At 37.3% G+C, this 20,632-nt stretch overlaps 1 protein-coding gene across 1 annotated transcript in view; it reads left to right on the top strand.

The window, feature by feature from the left end:
* Positions 1-7,900: 7,900 nt before the first annotated feature.
* LOC125240212 (lysosomal alpha-mannosidase-like) overlaps positions 7,901-20,632 on the top strand; it is a 53,953-nt gene continuing 41,221 nt past the window's right edge. The window contains exons 1-7 of the mRNA XM_048148035.1: positions 7,901-7,918; positions 11,583-11,685; positions 13,040-13,121; positions 16,177-16,362; positions 17,470-17,594; positions 18,192-18,272; positions 20,101-20,237. Of these exons, the coding sequence (XP_048003992.1) occupies positions 7,901-7,918; positions 11,583-11,685; positions 13,040-13,121; positions 16,177-16,362; positions 17,470-17,594; positions 18,192-18,272; positions 20,101-20,237 (732 nt within the window). The remainder of the gene's footprint in view (positions 7,919-11,582; positions 11,686-13,039; positions 13,122-16,176; positions 16,363-17,469; positions 17,595-18,191; positions 18,273-20,100; positions 20,238-20,632) is intronic.

Here is a 20,632-nt window from a genome sequence, read left to right as displayed (position 1 = left end):
CGGGAGTAGAAAAAATCCATTATTTAAGGGTGAAATCTTAGAATGAAATTTAAAACCTACGGACAGATTTGAGTCGGTCAAAAAGTTGATTCGCCCTTAATGCCTGGCTGGCACCATAGACTATGTTCTGGGAGCGTTGTCAAGTTGATAGCGATTGTGATAACCCCCCCCCCTCCCCACCTGTGCAATGGTTAAGTAAACGGCATAATTCCATAGAAGTTTGACGTTCAAAGCTGGGCTGGGCACACCCATTGACCACATAACCCCCCCTTCCCCCCTGGATTCGAAGCTGGATCCTTGACCTTCGCACAAATTTTAGTCGAAACTAGAAATGCAACGGATAATCCGGTCACTATTCGGCCATTTTGGACACATTCATAACAGGCATAATATCGTATAGTCGCGTAGTATCCGGCCGGAGACCGGATAGTGTTTTAGTGCCCTAATGTGAGGAGGAACTTGAGAACAAAACTACAAAGTTATATACTTGGTCCGTTTAATCTCGCACATAATTACATTATAAAGTACAATAACCTAACCACAAAATTAAAATTTTGAAAAACCCCCGACCGCGACATAGTTGACCGATTTTCATGAAACATGGCTAAGAACACTCCCGACTAACTCAGCTTTCAGACAAAAAAAAAACTAAATCTAAATCGGTTTAGCCGTTCGAGAGCTACGATGCCACAGACAGACGCATACACAGACAGACAAACAGACAGACACGTCAAACTTATAACACCCCGTCGTTTTTGCGTCGGGGGTTAAAAATAGTGTATATTATATTAAGTTCATTTTCTAACAAAAAATACCTATAACTTGCCCACATCAGAAACACCATCCATTGCGCAGGCGCGCCATCGAATTAATTTAGATAAAAACTTGGCCGTATATTCGGCGGACGGATACCGGATATCCGGTGGTCGCATTAGCCGGATACGACGGTATCCGGCCAACAACTATCCGTTGCATCTTTAGTCAACTCATGGATATTATTTACTAATTTTAGAATAATAGCATGTAAGTGTAAATAATAATATGAATATGAATTAGAAATGGGCCGAATATTCGGTAAATATTCGGTATTCAGCATATTCGGCAAGTTTTTCAATGTTCGTATTCGGCCGAGTAGTTCGGTTATATTGCCGAATATTTACCGAATAAACAAAGTAAATAAATAGCGTAAGTTTTTTCGTAATTCATCGGATAATGACATCCTATTTCAGCATTCTAAGAAACCACCAAAGGAAGTTAAAAATGCGTTAAAATAAAAGTACCTACAATAATTAATTAATTATGTTAGAAATTAAAATAACGTAGCTTAGGATACAAAACCAAAATTTTCTTATGCACTAAATTATAGGAACATTAAGAGCCTTAGTACCCATTACTTACCAATCGTTGAAAAGTTTTTAACTCTAAGCCAGGATTTAAAATATGGCGGAACCGAATATTCGGCCGAATGTTCGGTTCGGTAACAGCTGAACCGAATGTTCGGCCGAATATTCGTATTCGGCAAAGTCCGTATTCGGCCCATCTCTTATATGAATGTATAGTTACTTTCATCATGTATTATTTTATAAATAACTTAAATACTATTGCTGTATTTTCTTATAATTTATAAAATATATTTGAGAATTCATACATTGTGTTTCTGTTAACTATCAACCTATAATTTCTTGATTGCATTTCTTTTTTTTTTTATTATAAATGGGCTTACTCTTGACCACATATTAGCCAAAGGCAAAGACGTGGCCTACGATGGAGTGACTCGCCCAGAAGATGCCTGTTCACTCTTGATTTGAAGGGTGCCGGGTTATATGAGCTCAGAAATACACCGTATTGTTTTTGTTTTCCGTTAAATTCGACACGTCGCTAGGTTCATTATCAGGAACCACCCTGTATATCACTTTTAGTTAAATTCGTAAAAAATTTTTTTTCATCATTTTTATACATAATAAATGAATTTATTAGTGTGAGAGACCCTTAAGAATAACATTCAAGTAAGTGTCAAGTGATTGACGGCACATGTCAAAACAAATAACATTAGGAATTGGTAAAGGTTAATTGTCACACATGTCATAAATAATAAATAAATAAATATTATAGGACATTCTTATACAGATTGACTGAGGCCCACGGTAAGCTCAAGAAGGCTTGTGTTGTGGGTACTCAGACAACGATATATATAATATATAAATACTTATATACATAGAAAACATCCATGACTCAGGAACAAATCTCTGTGCTCATCACACAAATAAATGCCCTTATAACCGGGATTCGAACCCGGGACCGCGGCGCAGCAGGCAGGGTCACTACTGACTGAGCCAGACCGGTCGTCAACGGTCGGTGGTCGTTAATAACTCGATAACCGTAAGAGTTAAGACGCTAGTTAGAAAAATTAATTGTATTTGATCTAAAGAACCTTCCCTTAAAGTTAACGGAATTCAATAAAATATTTTGATTATTATTTTTTCATTGTTTAATTGTAATTTTGTCTCTTTGTATTTTGACTTTTGTCCATGTTTTGGCGTTTGGTCCGCTGTAAGCCAAACATGAATGTAATGTAAAATGGATGATAGGCCTTCCACGGTCGGTGTATGATATTTTTAAGTAATTGTGTGTCGTTATAATACTTTTTTGTAAATTGTATTTTTTGTCTATGTTAGTTTATTCGGTGTATTGGTGTTTATGCTGTAATGCCGTGTAAACTTATTAAATAAATAAATAAATAAAACAGGGTGTATCACAGATGTCATATATACCATAGATCAAGCAAACGTATCTACTTAGCGTGTCAAATGAACTCAGTGAAATCCACTGAGTTGTCCGTCTTTACTCGCAGCTTGCAGCTTTCGGGCGTCAATTTTTGTAAGTTGAAGTCAATCAAAACATAAAAAAACCGGCCAAGAGCGTGTCGGGCCACGCTCAGTGTAGGGTTCCGTAGTTTTCCGTATTTTTCTCAAAAACTACTGAACCTATCAAGTTCAAAACAATTTTCCTAGAAAGTATTTATAAAGTTCTACTACTGTGATTTTTTTCATATTTTTTAAACATATGGTTCAAAAGTTAGAGGGGGGGGGGACGCACTTTTTTTCCTTTAGGAGCGATTATTTCCGAAAATATTAATATTATCAAAAAACGATCTTAGTAAACCCTTATTCATTTTTTAATACCTATCCAACAATATATCACACGTTGGGGTTGGAATGAAAAAAAATATCAGCCTCCACTTTACGTGTAGGGGGGGTACCCTAATAAAACATTTTTTTCAATTTTTTATTTTTGCACTTTGTTGGCGTGATTGATAAACATATTAGTACCAAATTTCAGCTTTCTAGAGCTAACGGTTCCTGAGATTATCCGCGGACGGACGGACGGACGGACGGACGGACGGACGGACGGACGGACGGACGGACGGACAGACAGACATGGCGAAACTATAAGGGTTCCTAGTTGACTACGGAACCCTAAAAATGCCTCGTTACGTGATATACAATTGCAACAACACAAAAATTATGAACAATCAAGAGCCTGAGACATATTTAAAATTACAGGCAAGAAACAACTTCAGTACAAAATTTGACACGCTCGGCCCCTATACAAATAGATGAACTTGTTTCTTCTATCTAAATACAGCATGTGTATTCCATACGGGCGAATATCTTAATAACGATTAGTATCGGACCTAAGGAGCCTAACTACATGGTTTTTAGGGTTCCGTAGTCAACTAGGAACCCTTATAGTTTCGCCATGTCTGTCTGTCCGTCCGTCCGTCCGTCCGTCCGTCCGTCCGTCCGTCCGCGGATAATCTCAGTAACCGTTAGCACTAGAAAGCTGAAATTTGGTACCAATATGTATATCAATCACGCCAACAAAGTGCAAAAATAAAAAATGGAAAAATATGTTTTATTAGGGTACCCCCCCTACATGTAAAGTGGGGGCTGATATTTTTTTTCGTTCCAACCCCAACGTGTGATATATTGTTGGATAGGTATTTAAAAATTAATAAGGGTTTTCTAAGATCGTTTTTTGATAATATTAATATTTTCGGAAATAATCGCTCCTAAATGAAAAAAAAGTGCGTCCCCCCCCCTCTAACTTTTGAACCATATGTTTAAAAAATATGAAAAAAATCACAAAAGTAGAACTTTATAAGTACTTTCTAGGAAAATTGTTTTGAACTTGATAGGTTCAGTAGTTTTTGAGAAAAATACGGATAACTACGGAACCCTACACTGAGCGTGGTCCGACACGCTCTTGGCCGGTTTTTTTTTTAATAGATGAGATTTTTTTTTTCATACATAATAATTCAGCACGCAATGTACTAAGTCCACATCAATTAGCGTACCTACCTAAACGTCATTACGACATGACGTTTATGTCATCTTAAATTAAGTTGGACGGGGTACATTGCTGCTTGGCCAGATAAAAAAAAATAATTACTCTTAATTAATAGCACTTTTTAACAAAATGATTATCCTATACGATTCGTATGATCAGATACTATAACTGGATACATTATTCGCCCGTATGGAATCCACACGCTGTATAGTTCTGTGGGGTGTATAGTCGCCGGCAAGGAATTGACTCGTTATCCCAGCGATTGTCGGAAAGCCTTTGCCACAATGGTGTTGAATATTTACTCCGCGCCGCACTGTGTTACGACTTCGGAGCAACGGTTACAGTATCGGTAAGGCTGCGTTTTACTTGAATTTGTACATTTTACACGTAAAAAAAAATAACTCACATAGTGGACCGATTTTCATCAAACAGCTAAGAACAGTTCCGACTAATTAAGCTTTTAAACAAAAAAAAAAACGAAATATAAATCGGTTCATCCGAAAGCTACGATGTGACAGATAGACAGACAGACACAAATTTATAAAACATCCCATCGCTTTTGCGTTTAGAAAGGGGTTGAAATTGCTCAGCCGTTTATAGATAACCCTAACGATTAACCCTTTTGAAGCGCTAACCCGTTTATTTGAACGGCTATAGACACTACAAAGGGTTTTAGGGTTACCCTTTCGAGATACCTAAGGATAGAGTAAACTAAAATACATATATGACACCTATAAACAGCAATATTGGATAGGAAAATGCCATAAGTGTAATTTTTTTTATAAATACCGATCCCTTGGGTTTAGAGTACTTTAGAGCTAAGGAAAGGTTTCAATTTCAATTTCGTCTATTTCACATATAAGCTTACAGTGTAATACAACCAAAACACTTATATGGTAAAACACACATGTTATTCGCTTATCCTTAATATGAAGCGCTTAAAGGGCCCAAACGAAAAAATTTAACTAGCAACGGCTTTATAAAGCAAAACCTTACGAAACACCCTTTCATAACACACATTTTGTTTTCTCACTGCACCATTTGTATTGAATCTCTGTTTGGCCCTATGGTTGACTGGTAGAGAATGCCTTTTGGCATTAAGTCCGCCATTTGTACATTTTTGTATATTTTGTGCAATAAAGTTTAAATAAATAAATAAATAAATAATGTACCTTAATTAAGTGACATTTTCATTCGGAGTGTGTGTGACAAATTGAGAGGACATTCCCTGAAGTTGACACGGACACAGATTAGTAGCAACCGTAGACGTCACTTCTTATCTAACCGCGTAGTGAGAGTGTGGAACAGTTTGCCCGAAACCGTAATCAGTGCACCTACAGTGAACTCTTTTAAAAACAGACTCGACAAATATTCCATGTATGCACGTCCACGTCCATGTCCATCAGGACATGGACGTGCACGTATCAGCTTTAAGCTGCCTGTGCATTTAACAAATAATAATAAAATAACCCTCAAAGGGGATACCGGTCCCTGCTTTGAAAATCGAATGGGTTATGAACTCAGCCTTACATCAAACAAAGATCGGGTAACCTGTTACCGAATGCATACAATAAGTCCGTTCAATTGGTGCTGTAAGGTGGTACTGAGTTTTAAATGAAATGTATTGAGGCTAATTTTTTTTATCATTTTGTTAATTTAGCTGTTTAAATAACCAGTTATTATAGTAATTGCATAAGTAAAGATAAATGTATTTCGTATAATTTTTGAACAAAAATCGCTATACTAAGTATATATTGTCAATAAAATTTAAATAAATTTGTGTAACAATGAACAAACTTGTATTAATATTGACTTTAACTTGGTTGGATAATAAATATGTGCTTGGAAAGAAGATCGAATGTGGTTATAAGGTAAGTAGGTGCCTATATTTGTTTTCCCCTCACTAGCTCGGAAACACGTGTTTTGTCCTTTAATACTGTAACATGTCAGAAACTTGCTTCCATGTTTCATCATATGCAAGCATAATAATTATATTTTTTGTTTAGTTGATTAAATTCCTGTTTCGGTCTCACGATAATTAAAATTTTGTTTGTCTCAAGTAGATCATATTTTAGAAATACGAGATGGAGAGCTTGGAGATTTATAGTGAACCAAAATATTTAGATGATTATTTGTAGCCCAATTTGAGCCTTGTTTCAAAGTCATAAAGGTTTTGCAGTAGGGATTTTAAGAAATGCTGCCTGGTCAAATTCAAATCAACAGGAAGATGTGTCAAATTTCAAACTGTACAATTAAATGATACTAGCCAATAAAAACAAATTTAAGCCATATTGAACCATATTACAAAGAGCGTTGATTGAGACAATTTTTAAAGCATGTGCAAATGGAAAAAAGTCTAGTGAGCCAATCCTGTGTCCAAACATGTGGAAAAAAACTTAGTTCGGCCACGCCCTATGAGTAGATCAAATTGGACCTTATTCTGATCAGGAAATAAAACATGTTTTATTTAAATATTGTATGAAGTTATGAATTTCAGCGTTGGTTAAGAAATACCAATCAGGAGTGAGGAAGTGAGAGCTAGTGGGGATTTCAGAGTCTTGGAAGGGATGTTTGAAATGGGATGCAAGGCATTGCATGGGATTCATTCATTAGCATTCGGGGATTAGAGAGCCTTCCGCTCGACCGTCAGACTGGTTCTATTTAGGTTTATTTGGGTAAATCTAGATTACCTATATTATGACCTAGCCTTGATTTTGCTAGTATTTCATGATACTGGTATGGTTTGGGTTGGAGGATAATATAGAGTATTTTGTTAATAAGCGTATATTTCAGTGTTTAATTGGTGTAAATTTAAGTGTCTTAATTGTTATTGTTTTGGAGCTCGATCACTGCTAGTATTATAAAGTGTACTAGTAGAGTTTAGAGTTGTAGAACAATAGTGTTGCTAAAGTTTTAAAGTTTGGTTAGATTTGTGAGTGTTTCTTATTAGTTAAAGAATTAATTGTGTTTTAATGTGTGAAATGTTTTAGCTTGGATTGCTTTAGTGGTATTTTACGCTAGAATAATCTTTGTTGAAGGATTTCATATATTACTTAGATTTGTTAGTTAATTAATAACTTTTGTAAATAATAATTGGGGTAGATTATTTTAGTAGGATGAACTGGTCTGATATTTTGCAGTTCTTTGGAGGGATAGGGCGGGTAACCTAACGGTGTTCAACTATAGCCCTAGTCAACCAAGGGACATTTCTTGGGTTATTTTAGTAGAGTCCAAGTGAGCTCTTGGCAGTTTCCTGCGTTTATTAAGACAGGATTTTGCTCCTGGAATCTGGACGATTTGAGTTGTTATCTAAACTTCTTAAATTTGCCAGGTTCTTGTCCAACTTTCCTATTTAACATTACCCGTCTGGCTGACTTCTTGCTGTCCCAATCCCTAGTGTGAGAACCAGCCCACGTGAAGAAATAGGGTGTCAGGTCAAAGGGTTATTCTTCGCCCGTCTTAGTTAGCTTTAGCTAGAGATTTTCCATTGCACTTTCGGAAAATCACGCGAGTAAATTAAATGTGCGATCCGGATCGCTAGTTTGCTAATATGTCGGTAGAGAAGATGGTTAGTTTAGCTGTTAGGGCTAGGATTTTGTTTGGTATAGGAAATATTAGAATTAAAATTGTTTTCTCCTTTTCAAGTCTTTATTCATTTTCTAGAAAGTTCAATTATACATTTTTAACACGGGATTTGGTTACTTAATATGTTAGACTTTAACTGTGTGAGTGAATTTATAAATAAATAAATAAATGAATGTTGTACATTTGTGCATAGATTGAGTGAATCCCACTGTAGGCTCAGGAAGGCTTGCGTTTAATGATGTTCAATTATTGAATTGGGATTAGTAGGGCTTATAGGAATTTATATTAACTATGTTTATTTATGACAATTGACAAACTCGACATATACATTTATGACTTTATATATATTTTTGATCCCTTGTATACCTACTGGTAGTAAATAAATATATTGTGGGAATAATAAAATTAAACAACTCACAATATAATGTAAGATTGTAAATTCATTTTGTTTTAAAATAAAAATGATTATTTTTAATTAGCTTGTCCCTCAGCAGTTTGTCTGTCTATTCTGTTATCTATGAACCTGTGATTTTTACATAATGGCTTTCAAATATAAAGTCATATTATTCCAAATACCTATCATAAATGATTTGTCTAGACTGGATCGAGGCAGAAAGTTGCAAGATCGTGGTTTATTTTGGTCCGAAAGGTGATACAAAATGACTACATTAACAGTTTGGATAATATTATTTTGATAAATACCTACAAAAACAATGATGTACAAAATTACAGAATTCTGGAGAATTGGAGTGGTCAGATACACTGCTCTACTACCAGTATTTGATATTTTAAATTGTCCCTTTGAAAGTCCTCTTTATGGTGATGAAAGTGTCACAACATAATGGCTCGGGCAAATGAAAGTAGTCCTGTCATTATGAAAAGATGTCCCTTCAGGACCACAAAATAGTTCCTTCAGAACTGGGGCAGGGGTCTGACCCGTAACTGGATGATGGCCATGGACTGTCGCGGAGGCGGAGCGACATCTATAACCCCAAAAAGAAAATATTTTAAATTGTATTATATTTACTATTGACTTTCTATATTATAATATGGTGACATTTTAGATTATTTACTGACAAACATTAGTTATTTTAATTTTGACATAATTATGCTCATTTGTTTATGTTCTATTTAACTATAACAATCTGATTATATTTGATTAAACTCCATCTTTTAATTATAATTTATTATTCACTCTGAATTATGCTGTGAACTTAATCCATGTATTTTGGTTATTGACATTTTAGGGTTATTAGGGTGTAATAGGGCATTATTGTTTCATAATATGCGAAAAGGACTGGTTACTATTTGCGGCTACAACAATGGGTTCTACATAGACACTAAACGATCACTAGGTCAAAATACTGATCCAATTTAAGATATTAACTTAATTGATTGATTTCGTTTCATGGTAATTAATTTTATTTAATAAATTTTAGAGTTTCAATTATTGTATGGTTATGTAGGTTAACTAAATAGGTAATTGATGTTAGTTAGGTATTTATAGGGTCAGAATATTACAATACCAGTGAGTTAAAACGCATTTTATCCACTAGTGAGTAAAGTAATTTGACCTTGAATAAAGTCAAATTAACTGCTTTAAAATTGATAAAAGTAGTTGAATCTAGTAATAAAGATGATTTACCACCTGTGAAACTACTGGAAGTAGTGATAAACGCAGTTTTTGCGTTGTAGTTTCCTCGCTATAGTGAGGGAAAAAGTTTTGTGTTACACTCGGGTGCAAATGTATTTTACTTCTCGTGTGTTAAAAAACTCGCAAGTTCAGGATTCTATTCTCGAACCACTCGCTTCGCTCGTGGTTCAACTATAGAATCCTTTCACTTGCTCGTTTTTCAATTCCACACTCGGCGTTAAAATACAACTTTGCCCCCTTGTATAACAAATAACTATTAATCAATAAAAAGTCAAGCTTTTTTCCACGGCTTCGCTCGCGTTAAGTTCAAAAATTGTGGAATGCTTCATATAAACTTCCACCTCCCCATTTCAGGGAAGTGGGGGGTTAGAAAGAGACAAAAAGTAGCCTATGTTATCCCTTCTCATCCATCCCTTCAACTATCTCCACTTAAAAAATCACGTCAATTCGTCGCACCGTTTTTCCGTCAAAGACGGACAAACGACACACTTTCCCATTTATAATATTAGTAATATTTTGTCAATTTAACGAAATTTTAATACAATGTGGATTCATGACGACCGGTTTGGCTCAGTCGGTAGTGACCCTGCCTGCTAAGCCGCGGTCCTGGGTTCGAATCCCAGTAAGGGCATTCATTTGTGTGATGAGCACAGATATGTTCCTGAGTCATGGATGTTTTCTATGTATATACGTATGTATTTATCTATATAAGTATGTATTGCAGTATTATTTGATCTGTGGTATTGCTTAGTTTCCTATCCTACCCATTTGCGTAGTTTGGGGTTAGGTTGATCTGTGTAAGCCCCCCCTATATTTATTTATGTATTGCAATCTTTGTTGTATTATAAATTATCTCTAAACATCATTCACTTGTACATTCAGGGAGATATTGATAACTCTCTCTCTCTTCTTCTGCCTTATTCCATTTTTAACCCCCGACGCAAAAACGACGGGGTGTTATAAGTTTGACGTGTCTGTCTGTCTGTCTGTCTGTCTGTTTGTCTGTCTGTGTGTGTGTCTGTCTGTGGCATCGTAGCTCCCGAACGGACGAACCGATTTCGATTTAGTTTTTTTTATTTGAAAACTGTGTTAAGTAGTCGGGAGTGTTCTTAGCCATGTTTCATGAAAATCGGTCCACTAGGTCGCGGTCGGGGGTTTTTCAAAATTTTAATTTTGTGATTAGGTTATTATATGGGGTCGGCTCTGCTAATCAATTTTCTCCAGTTATATCTGTTCCGGGACGTCTCAGGGTCTATATTTTTATTCTTCTTTTTTTTTTTTTTTGGTCTTTTTTGGACGACCGGTCTGGCCTAGCGCGTAGTGTCCTTGAGGGGTAAAATGAAAAATGTTCCGTATAATGAAGCATTATAGTATTTTATGCAACAGGCGTTTAAAGGAGTTCAAAAAAGACGAGTGGCGTGGGTAACAATTTGAGACGAAGCCGAAAATTGTTAATAAAAACGCCACGAGTATTATTTTGCAAATCATACTTTTTCTACGACCATGTTACTTAGTTTTTAATAGTTTTCTAGAATAAACGACGGGGTGTTATAAATTTGACTTGTCTGTCTGTCTGTTTGTCTGTCTGTCTGTCTATCTGTCTGTCTGTTTGTCTGTCTGTCTGTGGCATCGTAGCTCCCGAACGGATGAACCGATTTAGATTTAGTATTTTTAACGGCAAGGTTTGCACTGTCAGCACAGCTGCCCAAAGCCATCCCGCGCACGCGCGCAGTATCGTTATAACAATGCGTTGCCATGGTTGCAGAGCCAAACGTTTTCAATTTTTTCGTTGCTGCGTGCATGCGGGAGAAGCCGGCGGACGCTGACTTTGGGGAATAGAATTTTATGTAGGGTTTTAAATATCTATGCACGACCCTGTAAATGATGAATAACAGTCCTGGAGTAACAAAAGGCGGATTTTTATTCTGTCCCGCAATAAAACCCTTTCAATCTTACCCCATGTTTCCTTATTTAATTTCTGTTGCCATTACAGCAATGTCCGCAGACGAGAGAAGGAGCGCTGAACGTGCATCTCATTCCACACTCACACATGGACGCGGGATGGGTGAAGACATACGACCAGTACTACTACGGATGTAAGTTAGTTACAAGTGAAATCAGGTACCTACTTTTTCTCAAACATATTATGAAATGTTGTCATTACATACATACATACATACATATAGTCATGCCTGTATCTCATAAAGGGATAGGTAGAGCACATGATACTACTCAAATTTCAGTGCCACTCTTGGCAAATAAGGGGTTGAAAGAAAATGAAACTTTGACATTGCAGTGACAGGTTGCCAGCCTCTCGCCTACTCCACAATAGGATACTCGCCTCCTAGTCAAATCAGCTTCTTTTTAAGAACTGTCAAAACGAATTTGAACGACTAGCTAATATGGAATTTATATGAAATCGAATTGAGTGACGTCACGGTCAACTCTAGGCGACATCTTCGTGAAACGAAAAAACCTCAAATAAAGAATGAAAAAAAAAAAAAACTCAGTTACTTTATATATTTCTACCTGACTTATTAAATAGAAATTGGATCAAAAAATAATTTCTGTCCATATTTTTCTTATAATTATCTGATGTTTTATTTCGTGCATGGTATAAAATATGTTTTTTTAACTACAGTCAGGTTCCCTATTGAATTCATATCCCTCAGTTGCCTTCTACGACACTCACGGGAATAAAGTGGGGGTGAAATTCTTAACCCGTCACTACACGGTTGTTATTACGTTCAAAGTATCACGTATCATGATGCCCCGTAGCCGAATGGCATTTCTGCGACGCGAATCGCCACCGAAACGCTGCAGGAAGGTAGTCTGGCTCTGTCGCGCCAATACGCAAGAGCGATAGAGATAGAGAGCTACCTACGAAAGAGATATCGTGAGCGCACACAGGCGGCGCAACTCCAGGTCAAAACTGTCCAAAAGGCTGGCCAAAAGGGTCCCTCGTTCTGTAAATTCGAAGAAATTATGTATTTTACTTAACCCTTCACGGGGCTAAGTATCAAAATCGTTGCCAGCTTCGTTTGGTCTGACTGGCGGTTCCTTATGGGTTAACGATTATTCATAATTAAAAATTTAAACGGCAATTGCCCGTGTGGTGACGGGTTAAGAATTTCACCACCCCCTTTCTTCCCGTGGGTGTCGTAGAAGGCGACTGTGGGATATGGGTTAAATTGTGGCGTAGGCGAGAGGCTGGCAACCTGTCACTGCAATGTCACAGTTTCGTTTTCTTTCAACCCCTTATTTGCCAAGAGTGGCACTGAAACCTGAGTAGTTTCATGTGCTCTGCCTACCCCTTCATGGGACACAGGCGTGATTGTATGTATGTATGTATGTAAACGGCAATTGTGCCCATAAAAATTTAAAAGCGATTTATCAAACTTAAGCTTAAGCTATACTGTTCCGAAATTAACGACATTGTTTTTTTGACAGCCAAACCTACAATCAGTACTGCCAACGTTCAGCTCATCTTCCACTCTGTCCTATCAGAGTTACTGCACGATAAAAGGAGAAAGTAAGAATTTTCTGTCTCTTTCATATTATTATATATAGGTAAATTAATGGGCTGTCAAAACCCAATTGCGCAAAATTGATATTACCGTTTAACCGCACTTGCCAATATTGATACCCAAGCAAGCGAAAGACGCGTTAAAACGCTAGTTAACTAATATAATGTGGGATCTTTCGCTTGAAACGAAGAGATATGAAAATATTTTTAGTCAAACTGAAACCAAGTGATACAATGGAGGTTTCATTTTACATCTTGTATGAAACATCGTTTCTTACTTAGTATGAATTGATAGATGTATCGGGAAATTGAAAACATCCGATGGATGAGTTCGATATGTCAGAAATTCCCGAAAAGTTTGTACATTTCTGTCAGCCTACCAATTTTTATCAAAATCAAAGACGTGATCCAAATTTTGTAACCCATACAACCATTTCAGTCGCAAAATCTTCAAATCAGTAACTAACTGTCAAATTATGTGACATAACGCGTGGTAACGTCGTGCAAACAATGCGACCGTATTGATACAATAACAAAATGTAGTCGTCGTGTGCACTCGTTACGGTAACAAAATGTGTACGAATTTGTGGCTGTCAATGTCACTGTCAGAATGACTTTTAACGACACTTTATTAGTCGACGTTTGCACACATAACGGTAACAACATGTGGACGAATTTGTGGCTGTCATTGTCACTGTCAGAACTGTTTCTGACAGTGACATTGACAGAATTTGTACACACATGTGTAGGTCTGATTACCGAACTGCTCCTAAACCACTGTATCCGCAAATGACAATCTGAAATACGAAGGTTTCTCAAACTGTCTTGTGAAGTTGTGGACTGGTTGCTTTGAATCATTTAAATATGAGCGAATTAAATAATAATAAACGACGACGACCATTTAAGCACTCTTCGACATTTTATAGAAATGTGGGAAAGTTAAGAAAAGTGCAGAATGATAATACAAATAGATAAGCACTTTATAGTTACTTAATGTATTAAATATATAATTTTTAATTCTTATTGATAAAAATGAAGTGTAGTGTTGCTTTACACAATAAAAGTAGGAATCAAATGAAATAGAGTATTTACTGTGATATTAATAGAATTTCTGTTGCGCAATGATAGTTTTTTTCAGTACAGATGCTGCTTTTTTTAACGCAGTAGTGCGAGCAAATCAAGCAATGATTCTTTTCTTGTCTGGTCGAAACTCTTAGCTTAGATTTAGGTACTGAAAATCGTCGTACGATACACGTGCGAAAAGGACATTCACAACTCGTGTCGATTTAAAACACTCCCTTCGTTCGTGTCGTGTATTAATTTATCGCTACTCGTATCGATTTTCCTCTTTTCCGCACTCGTATCTACAAGTATTTTGTTTGGGTTACAAAAAAAACACATTATTTACTCTACTACGTTTTATTTATGTCTCTTTAACATTACAAATTTGTAGACACTTATCTATACAAAAATCTTGACAAAAGAAGTACAGATCGCTGAAATTAATGTTGATAGTAATATTAATGACGACTACTTCAACAAGTGTCAATTGTGAAATGCCGCAAAATACTAGTTGCTCTATAGAAGACCATAATAATATGATCCCCGATCCTTTACAACCCAGCAGCTCGGTACGCACGTTACAATTTTTTTAATCTTCTTTAGTGAGGGCAACTGAGTACGACGGCATATTTAATTGTTTATAAAGTTTGAGGATACCTGGAAAAAATTAATACAAGAAGCCATTTTGCTTTCGGTCACGCGTGTACGCTGCGACCATTTTGCGACCGTTTGTAGACCGTTTGGTGACCGTTTGGCGACTGTTTTTTACATGGAATATTACCGTCTTAATCCATATTTTAACAACTTTATTGGTTTTCTAGGCATTATTTTTATTATTTCAGTATAGTATATGCACCGGAGCACTAAAACTTCACCAATCAATATACATAACACGCAAACACCGAGTAGTCAATAATATTATTACTGGTTAAACTGAGGTAAATTGATGGCGCGTTGATAAATTTAGACTTATTTTATGAAATCACTCGAGCAATTTAATTGGCCATGGTAATTAGCCCACATTATATTACAAATGCAAACAATATTTTATCTTTAACAAATTCTTACGCCATTACATTTTAATGTCAAATGATTTTATTTCTTTTTTACTTTGACGTCTCTGACAGTCGCCATTTGAAAAGAATGAAATGAACGAATGATTTTGGGAAAGTAGTCGCCAAACGGTAACAATGTGTGCACGCGTAGTGCACACTTCTGTCACTTCTGTGACCATTTGTGCCTGTTACCAATCGTCCCCATTTGGGTCGCCGCGACTAAACGTCGACCGTACTGCGACTAAGCATTGAGACCCGAAGACCTGTGTGTACACAAAATAGGAGGATTTGCGTAGGAACGGCGACCGATTATGGTTATATGGGAAATTTTTTGTTTGTTTCCGAAAATGTACTTCCTAACCTATGTTCCGTATTTTCCTAACCTATGTGCTCTCTTGAGTATACCTAAATATTAGTAAGTATTCCTACTTACTGAATACAAAAATAGGCTAGGACAAAATAATTCGCTAATATGTAGACACTACTTTTAAGTATTTGTTTTGTTTTACGATAACTAGATATAAGACTGCTTTGCAATGCCCTCTCAGGGCGCCACGTCGCTCTATTTTAATGAAATGTAACAACTCTACGTGTACCATGGTTCGCAATAAAGATATTCTATTCTATTCTATTCTATTCTGTATAGAAATCTGCGGGGCGATTTTCGAATCTCGCATACGGGATTTTGTCACTAAAATACCGGTTGAAAACGGTGACTCGCCTATTATTTTCAGTGACAATTCTGAATTCGAACGCGTGAGACTCAAAAATCGGCCCGCTGATAACAAAAAAAGGAAGGTTTCGTACATACTATCCAGGATATTTTGGGAAACCTACTGGATCTTGCTCAGCATCATGGACTCTGTCAGCCTACCATTTTTTAACAAAATCAAATGTACAAACTTTTCGGGAATTGCTCATGTAAATAAAGATATTACTTGCAGATTCACCTTCTCCGAAGTGAGCTATTTCTGGCGCTGGTGGAAGGAGCAGCGGCCAGCGACGAGGACCACCTTCCGGGGCCTGGTGCAGGAGGGGCGCGTTGAGTTCGCCGGTGGCGGCTGGGTACAGGGCGATGAGGCTACCACGGACTATCTGATGATCCTGGACCAGTTCACGTGGGGCCTCAGGTAAAAAAAAAAATCTTCGAAGGTGAACTAGTTTGGTGGGCGGAATGTTAAACTTTTTTTTATAATAAATTAAACTGTATGATTTTAACATTCCGCCCGCCAAACTAGTTCACTTGGGACTCAAATAGGGAGAGCTTCTCAACATAAGTTGGGGTCTAGACGGGTATTTTCGCGAGAAAAGACACATTTTTTGTCTAAAATAGGCAAATTCAATGATTTTCCTACTCAGAATCACGAGCCGTTTCGATCCTACTAGATGAGGCGTCCCAAATGTCATTTTTTGGCTTCATTACCATTTTTAAACAATTTGTATAGCAGTTACAAAGTCGAAAGTTGGCAAAACAATAGAAAACATTGAGACAATATTTTTTTGACGTTTTTTTGTCCTAGATACAGAGTAGGAATAACATAATATTTACTTATAGAAAAAATATTTTTGCGTTTTTTCTCGCGAAAATGCCCATGTCTAATCTTGGTCTAGGATCAAGGATATGAGATAACTATGGTATATCTCATGACACTAGGTTTAAGTATAAATTGAAAATGTAAATCTGAATGTAACATATTTTCTTTGTATCAAAAATTATAAACTAATAAACCATGTAAATTAACCTACTTAAATCTAAATATAGCCCAAATTATCATAAAACTAAAATAAAAATTCCCCCTTCGGCAATGTTCCGTAGATGCTGGCAACACTACCTCGTCGCTGAATCGCAAAGCTTATGCGCTGAGCGAGGAAGCTGCCAGCTCTACGGTCGCCAGTGGCATCAACATTTTTTGTAGACAGCGCGACGTGACCCCCCCCCCCCCCGGGCATGAAGCTGGATCCGCGTTTGCCCACGGGCTAAGAGTTTCAAAGCCAAAAGCAACAAAATTGTACTCTTGACCCAGACCGCTATATTTTGGTCTTTGTCGACGCTCAGCCGCATCCGCCGCCTAAGATTTAAGTATTAGAAGTTTCACTTCAATAAAATAGAGGCGCTTTCCGATGTTTATGAGCACTTTGCCCGCTCAGATTTAATTTAATAGATGGCGACTCTAGAGGTGCTTTCCGATGTTTGTGACTACCAGATACATTATTTGTTTGAAATTTTTGTTTAACAGAAAGATGAACGACACCCTCGGCCCCTGCGGCAAGCCGAAGGCAGCCTGGCAAATCGACACCTACGGCCATACCAGGGAACATGCATCGCTCCTGGCTCAAATGGGCTACGATGGACTCTTCATAGGTAAGACATCCGAAGAAATAAAGTCTACACATCGGTAACTCGTGGCATTTTCGTGGCAATGAGGTATTAATATCGATACAAAACCTCGAATCGAGCACATCACTAGTGTTGTTGATTTTTAAGCTGTGTTTTTAAGACTACGAAATAGTCGAAATTTGAGCGGGGCAAATTAAACTATCGCTCAAAAACTATTAAAACATGAAAATCAGAAGATTGAAGGACATACAAACATAAAATAGTTCATAATTATTACAACTAACTGTAGAAAAAAATGTTAAATCACATTAAAACCATATTTTTTATGGAATGTTTGAGAGGCTGTCTCTCACGCACATACTAACAATTTCGTCGAAAACTACACGGTCGTGTAGATCAGAGATCATTAGGTCTATCAACACCACCTACGGTGAAATGATGAAAGAGCTTATACGCTATCTGGACATACGGAACATACGAGTACAGTAAATAATGTAAAATGTGGAAGATATTTCGATTAGTTACAATTCCCCGCAGTTACTGTTGCCCCGCCGGACCTTAGGTACTTATACAATTGAACCTATAACAACTATACTTAAGTACTTTGTTTTAATTCTGCAGGTAGAGTGAACCACAAAGAAAGAGAGGCCATGTTGGAGGAAGAAAGAATGGAGTTCATGTGGAGGGGGAGCGATGTTTTAGGTAAATATTATCAATACACTCATTCTCACCTACAAAACTATCATTAATTCTAATTGACATAAATTAACTTATCTTCTAATGAAAATATTTTAACTTGTGCAGTTTTAAAAAAGATTTAGTGGCGCAAGATTTAGTCCTTGTAAATTACTCACGTGAGAGATAATTTCGACTTAAGAAACTGTGACCTGGGTGGCCGAGTCTGCCGCGATTGCAGAGTACGTTGGTTCGATTCCAGCCTCATGCACTAGAGGCCTTGGTCAGTTTTTCTTTCATATGTGTAATTTATTTCAGTTTTAATTTAAAATTATAATCTGATCTTATGATGAAATTAATTAATACTACTTAATTAAAAATATTTTCCTACTGTTTAACTTTAGGTACGACCTGTAACTTTTTTGTTATTAATAAATAATTGTATTGTATTGTATTGTCTGTACTGCGTGCGTAGCCGAATGGCCGAAAACGAAACGCCGCGCAAGTTAGTCTGGCTCTGTCGCGCCTATACGCACAAGCGATAGAGATAGATATCTACGAGCGTTTCGTTTCGTGAGCGTTTCGTGAGCGTTAGTGCCATTCGGTTACGCACCCTGTGCTGTGATGTGCGAAATAAATACGCTGCATACTTCTACAGATGCAAGTTTTATGTACAGTCAGCAGCAGAAGTTGCGTAGCGGGCAATAGGTGTTCAAAATGAACTTGACACGATCTTATTTTTAAGACAATAAGAGCGTGTTAGGATCATTGTGAACACCTTTCCCGCTACGGAACTTCTGCTGCTGACTGTAAGTATTATATGAACTAACTAATGTGTACCTACTGGAGAAAAGCAAAATGGTTCTATATGTTATTTTTTCAATAAAGTTATTACAACGACTATATAATTATGACGAACCTGCGGGTCTCTATTGGTTCCCATAAAGTCTTAAGTCATAATCATAATGTATCGTTTGTCCACATTTTCGTTAGTCATAATTTGGGTTTGGGTTAAGAATTTCACCACTCCCTTTCTTCCCGTGGGTGTCGTAGAAGGCGACTGTGGGATATGGGTTAATTATGGCGTAGGCGAGAGGCTGGCAACCTGTCACTGCAATGTCACAGTTTCGTTTTCTTTCAATCCCTTATTTGCCAAGAGTGGCACTGAAACTTGAGTAGTTTCATGTGCTCTGCCTACCCCTTCATGGGATACAGGCGTGATTGTATGTATGTATGTATAATTTGGGTCTAGAACCGCGTAACTTTTCAAGATTGCCAACCTTACCTAGCCTTTCTATAGATGACCGTCTGATGACCTTAATGAAAACCCTGAAAAGTTATCCCTGCCAAACAGCATCCTCTACCAGTTAACCTTTAGGCAAAGCAGAGATATTGTAGGCGGTGCTACTACCAAAATGTTATATACATATGAAATTCAAGAATAAATACACATAAATCTACATTTTATATTATGTTGGTCTTGGTATCGATCGATCTTATTATAGCCTGTCAACCAAATTTTGGCAGTAGCAATGTATATCAAACTAAAGTATGGTATCCCTATGAAACGAACGAAAACCAGCAATGTACGTCGAACAGCCACAGATATTTTTTTTTCAAGGGGCTCGCTCCTTCCTTACGAATTAGATAATGTATTAAAAAGGGACGGATATGTGCTAGTTATTTTTCTTTTTTTGGTAGGTAGGAGGTTTCCACAGATAAGATACAAATGACATGCGAATTTCCACCGATTTTCAAAACTAGTGTTGCTAGCCCGCGATTTTTCAAATTTGCCGCCTTTTTCTAGTGACAAGATTTGGTGGACGGTCTATAGTAACTCAATATTCCTTCCTAGGCAAGATGTCGGACATAATGACGCACACGCTATACAACCTATACAACGCGCCCGACGGCTTCTGTTTCGACTTCTTGTGCAACGAGGAACCGATCATCGATGATCCCGACTGCAAGGCGTACAACGCGGATAAACGGGTACGTCCGTAGGCTATCGTGGCCACTTATAATCAGACCTGTATACTCCTGACAGTGACGCAAGTTGATCAGTGCTGTTTTTAACCCCCGACGCAAAAACGAAGGGGTGTTATAAGTTTGACGTGTCTGTCTGTCTGTCTGTCTGTGTGTGTGTCTGTCTGTGGCATCGTAGCTCCCGAACGGATGAACCGATTTAGATTTAGTTTTTTTTTGTCTGAATGCTGAGTTAGTCGGGAGTGTTCTTAGCCATGTTTCATGAAAATCGGTCTACTATGACGCGGTCGGGGGTTTTTTCAAAATTTTAATTTTGTGGTTATTCTCTAAAGCGAGGGTTCCATTTTTTTATCTACGCCGGCTTGCGACTCCATTGAGGCGCACTTTGGATCCCTGGCGGG

This window comes from Leguminivora glycinivorella, chromosome 27, assembly GCF_023078275.1.
Source record: "Leguminivora glycinivorella isolate SPB_JAAS2020 chromosome 27, LegGlyc_1.1, whole genome shotgun sequence".
Taxonomy (NCBI): Eukaryota; Metazoa; Arthropoda; class Insecta; order Lepidoptera; family Tortricidae; genus Leguminivora; species Leguminivora glycinivorella.
Note: the sequence above shows the minus strand (reverse complement) of the source record. Positions and strands in the feature narration are given on the sequence as shown.